Genomic DNA, 5,737 nt, shown 5'->3' with positions numbered 1-5,737 from the left:
TCATTTCTAAGACCTATATATTATGATGTTAAACTCTTTTTTTGCAATCACTACTTATGTAAATACAGGATTTACTTATGTATACGCATTGCTCAAGAACATTCAACCATCATTATTTACATAAGTTTACTTATCCCTACATAAATCAACCAAACTTTATAAGGGTTATTTACAACTTATATATATTAACAAAAAACTAAACTTTGTCATTTCAAAACAAAACTTTGACATTTCTAAGACCTATATATTAAGATGTTAAACTCTTTTTTTTGCAATCAAGACGAATGTAAATTGAAACATACGTTTACACTTGTAAATGCACATTCAAACATCATTATTTACATACGTTTACTGAACCATACATAAAACAACCAAACTTTACAAGAGATATTTACAACGTATATATATTAACAAATCAGCACTTTGATCATATTTACAAAGGTGTACTTAAACCTATAAATATCTATTTACTGTTGTTATATGTACAGAGTAATTTATTATTTTAAAATTGAAAATAAATTTCAAACAAAAGAGTTCAACATCTTTATTAGTAAAAAACAATAGTTCAACAATAAATAGCATATTAAAAAAACAGCAGCTCAAAAACAACATGATTACACACATCCTCTTTTATTGTGACCTAGTTGTCCACATTTGCTACATCTTTGTCGATATGGCTGAACTCTTTCCGACTTGGAACGAAACCTTTTCTCTCTAGGTCTCCCAGCTAAACGTTTCTGAACTGGTGGTGGTATTGTAACAGCATCTGCTGGCAGATCCCAAACTCCATCATGGCAAACAGGAACTACATCTATGGCATACGTTGCACAATAATTTTGTTGAGAATAATATGCAGGTACATAATCAATGGGCCTCAAATTCCTACGATATAAAGCAGCTACAGCATGGGCACAAGGAAAGTCTTCTAGTTGCCAATAATTGCAACTGCAATATCTAGTATTGGTGTCAACAATCAAACGTCTAGCACCATCAACAACTTCAAACTGACACTCATTAATAGCATAAACCTGTAAATAGTTGAACGTTAGTAAATATCAATGTTATTTACAATTATTTACACAACATTCATTATAAACTTACGTTCATAGTCCTTGCAGCTTCTTGAGACTCAAATAGCATCTTGAGACCAGTATTTGTAAGGCCGGATTGCATTTTAGGAATGAGAAGTCTTTTCTTATTGAACCAATCTTGAATAAGGCTACGATAACACAGTACCAACATGGCCACAGGCCAGCCCCTTGCTTCTCTCAAAACTGCATTCAAGCACTCCGAAATATTGGTAGTCATCACATTAAACCTCTTTCCTGGAAAATGACTTCGTGACCACAATTCTGGATTGGCCCGCAGCAAATATTTTTTGATCTTTTTATTAGAGCACGAGATAATGTTCAAAAAGAAATCAAACTCTTTCGGCGTGTAAGCCTTAGCACACCTATAAAACAGAGGCTGAATGAAAGACTTCCCAAATTTTGTTTTCACGTTAGCCCATAAGTGTTGCATGCATATAGCAAATTTGGCCTCAGGAAATACATCATGAACTGCCTTAGGGATTGACAAATTTCTATCCGATACAAATACCAAGTCCTCCTTGACCCCATAAACATGCCTCAATTGCACCATGAACCAATTCCAAGATTTGTCATTTTCAGAATCAACAATACTAAAAGCCAGTGGGAACAAATGATTATCCCCATCCTGAGCAGTCGCCAAAAGTAACGTACCATGTGATTTCCCTTTCAAAAATGTGCCATCCACCGAAATAACTGGCCTACAATACTGGAATCCATGCACCGACGCCCCAAGAGCCAAGAAAAAATATTTGAATGACTTATCAGGATTTACTTCTGTAACACAATATGAACCTGTGTAAATATAAAACAGTAAATCGGTTATGATCTATTAACTGCCAATGTTGTAAATAAATGTAAATACAAATGCAACTCAACATATATTTCCATAAAAAATCAATGCAGAGAGTGATACTTAAAACAATATTCGAAAATACCTGGATTCTTTTCAACAATCAAATCACCAATTACAGGTAAATGACTGTATGATTTTTCGTAGTCACCACGCAACTCTTTTAGCACCTCTGCACGTCCCTTCCACGCCTTGAAATAACTAGTATCAACTTTATATCGAGACTTCATTATTTCAACAACACCAACTGCTGAAATTTTGTCAGCCATTGAACCCCTAAAATCATCTTTAATACACTTGCTTATCAACGACGACGACGCCTGTTTATGCTTATGAACAATAGAAGATCCGTAACAATTATGTTCTTTTACAAACGTCCTAATGACCCACATATTTGATGAAGAACATACAGACGCTCTCATAATCCAGCAACATCCAACATTCAAACATACAATAGTATATCGGGTTTTGCTCGATCTCTGAACCCGGAATTCAAAGTTACCACGAAGTGCAATCATGCTCATAGCAGCCACAAGAACATCCTTTCGCGTAAATACGTTATTGACATTAACGTCAAAATTCATTGGGAAGTTTTTCAAATCAAGATCATCGTAAATAACAGTCTGTAAATCATTTAAATTACATCCTGTATTTACATCACCTGAATTGTGAATCTCCCTCCATTGGCGTTCAAAAAGCTTAACTACATTATAACACCAACGTAAATATTCGTAAATAAACTGTGATAAACCTCAAGAATGAAATCAAAATTAAAAAACTTTCATCACCTGACTCAAGCAGCGAAAAACCAGACATGGCGAGAAGAAACTGTAACAACGTGTGAAAAATTCTGGGCTTTATGAACAAGAATTTAAATAATAAACGAGGGAATATAATCTAGCGAATAATATCAACAAAAATATATAAAGAGAAACAAATAAATAGCTCGGGTGCAAATTTATTCCCTAAAAAAAAGGAACCGTAATTTGACCAGATCACGTTCTATTATATTGGGAAACAATTCAAATAAATTCGGGAACCATTTATACCGAAAATTCAAATTTTGTAATTCAAAATTCAAACATAACAGGGTTTTTTCGGAAATAAAAAAACCCATGATTGGGCCACGTCATCAACCCGGCTATTTACTTAGTATTTACAAAACCTTGGCTAAATAGCAAATCATAAGGTTTGATTTGGCTATTTTGCTAATTTTTTGATTTATAAATTAGTTTAGTTTAGAATGTTGGTCGGACGACTTAAGGGGCTCTTTAGGAGTTGCATATTCTTCAAAATATGCCATTGATTTTTTGGCATCCATTTACTAGAAGTTACTGTTGATGTTGGAAATTTTATCAAATAAAACAATTTAAATTGATAGGGACTGTTAATTATTATGATTTGTACAAACCAATTGTTAAGTAAAAGAGCGAGCTAAAAATTTGGGCTCTGTAGGTATTAAGGTTTGCAACTTAGCTGATATTAACTTTCAGGTGACATTTTATTTGACTAACTAGTTTAAAAAACGCGTTACGCGCGAGTCAGCAATATTTTCTAAAAAAAAAAGTGAAAAGGAAAAATAAGTAAAATAAAGTAAGTTTAGACTTTTAATTGTATTAAATATAATATACATTAAAAAACTATACAAAATATATTGATAAGAGAGGGAGGAAAGAAATTAATATACATAAAAAAATTATACAAAATATATTTATGAAAGAAGGAAAAAAAATCAAAATTGGAAGTAAAAAAAAATCAAAACCGGAAGGGAAAAAAAATGGCTCCACGTGTCGCTGCCTGGCGGCACCAGAATTCAAGTTGAAATAAAAATATATACAAAATATATTGATGAGAGAGGGGAAAAAAATTAAAGGTCGGGAAAAAAATAAATGATAATATATGTTATTGATATAGTATAATATAGTATTAGTAATTATGATTATAATATACATAAAAAAAATATACAAAATATATTGATGTTTGGAAGGGGAAAAAAATCAATATTGGAAAGCAAAAAAAAATCAAAATCGGAAGTAAAAAAAAAATCAAAATCGGAAGGAAAAAAAATGGCTTCCACGTGTCGCTGCATGGCGGCACCAGGATTCAAGTTGGAAAAAAAAAATATACAAAATACATTGAAGAGAGAGGGAAAAAAAATTAAAGGTCGGAAAAAAAAGAAATGATAATATATGTTATTGATATAGTATAATATATTATTAGTAATTATGATTATAATATACATAAAAAATATAAAAAAAATCAAATTGGAAAGAAAAAAAAAATCAAAATCGGAAGTAAAAAAAAAAATCAAAATTGGAGTGAAAAAAAAATGGCTTCCACGTGTCGCTGCCTGGCGGCACCAGGATTCAAGTTGAAATAAAAAATATATAAAAAATATATTGATGAGAGAGTGAAAAAAAATTAAAGATCGGGAAAAAAATAAATGATAATATATGTTATTGATATAGTATTATTAATCATGATTATATTATACATAAAAAAATTATACAAAATATATTGATATTTGGAAGGGAAAAAAATCAAAATTGGAAAAAAAAAATGGAAGGCAAAACGCAAAAAAAAAAAAAAAAAAAAAAAAAAACTGCCACGTGTCGTCATATGACGACGCCACGTGGCGGAACCTGGTTAAAAGTTGAAGAGGCCATGTCTCTTATTAACTATGTTATGGATACAACAAATTGAACATTAATATCAACTACCCATTATAATTTCGGGGGTTGTGTTGTGTGGAGATATTTTAGGAGATCATATCATCAATTCAGATATCCTTGTTAAACATATGTCACATAGCTGCGACATTTTGGGATACAGCATGAACTATATTTGTTGTAACCACATTTGAGAACTGAAATTTTTAGAGTAACCTCGAGTGATCTCGAGTTATAGTTGTGTAAAGACGAATACAAGTCTTTTAATTAACCATGCATGGTTTAGTCAAGATATTCTTTCCTTAAATCGCGATTATCAACCTTGCCAAAATCAAGATTATCAACCTTGGTGTCTTCGAGATGGATTTCAAGAGAGGCTTTAGCCGGGGATTCTAAGTCCTCTCGTCGAGGTCGATTGATGAGTCTACGACCCTATCGAGTTTAGACTTTAAGAGGGGTCATATCTTAGACCTTGTTATCTTATTACAATAGCAAATCAAACAACCTAACAAATAAAATTTAAAAATAGAGATATGATGAACCTGGTCGATAAATCAGGGAAGGGGATAGCTAGAAATTTAGTAGCTAACACTCTTGTCATAAAGCATCTAAATATTTTTTTTTTATTACAAAACATCTAATCATCTTAATCAGGAACCACTAGCTATTGCCAAGAAACTAGATTTCAATTTCCATATGTTTGTTAATAATAGGGACGTTTGAATATTTTTATCCGCAGCTCAATAATTTATGAGCACTCAAAATTTGCGATCATGGATTGCTCTGTGTGTGTGCTAGAACTTTCTTAAATACTTCCAAGTTTGAATCCACCAGATATTTAACCTAATTCGTTTATATGCCAAACAGGTATTCATTTAAGATTGACTATTATGCTTAGAATTCGAACAATTTTACCATTGATAATTACTTTGACCTATATATTATTGACGATCTCGACCGAACTTCGGAAAAACTTGTCTGTCAGAACTTCACAAAACAAGACAAGCTCTTAAAAAATACTCTGGCGAATCACTACTACAAAAATAGGATTCTACAACGCTTAAAAACAGTTGTAGAATGATTCTACAACGCTTCTTAAGCGTTGTAGAATCCTGCGTTGTAAAAGC

At 31.9% G+C, this 5,737-nt stretch overlaps 1 protein-coding gene across 1 annotated transcript; it reads right to left on the bottom strand.

Moving 5' to 3' along the window:
- Positions 1–614: 614 nt before the first annotated feature.
- LOC149405352 (uncharacterized) lies at positions 615–1,308 on the bottom strand. Its single transcript, XM_089607817.1, has 2 exons — positions 1,102–1,308; positions 615–1,028 (listed from the first exon to the last, which is right to left on the bottom strand). The coding sequence occupies exons 1-2, from the start codon at positions 1,306–1,308 to the stop codon at positions 615–617; spliced, it is 621 nt and encodes a 206-aa protein (XP_089463943.1).
- Positions 1,309–5,737: the final 4,429 nt, after the last annotated feature.

Source organism: Urtica dioica, chromosome 2 (assembly GCF_054948205.1).
Source record: "Urtica dioica subsp. dioica isolate 48M chromosome 2, U.dioica_male_clone48M_v1_H2, whole genome shotgun sequence".
Classification (NCBI taxonomy): Eukaryota; Viridiplantae; Streptophyta; class Magnoliopsida; order Rosales; family Urticaceae; genus Urtica; species Urtica dioica.
This window is presented reverse-complemented; position numbering and strand designations above follow the sequence as displayed.

Bases quoted from the DNA above. Each gene is read 5' to 3' on its own strand.
- LOC149405352 (XM_089607817.1), bottom strand. From the start codon at position 1,308: ATGACTACCAATATTTCGGAGTGCTTGAATGCAGTTTTGAGAGAAGCA. The intron at 1,029-1,101 runs GTAAGTTTATAA...AACTATTTACAG, and splicing joins AAGCTGCAAGGACTATGAAC to GTTTATGCTATTAATGAGTG.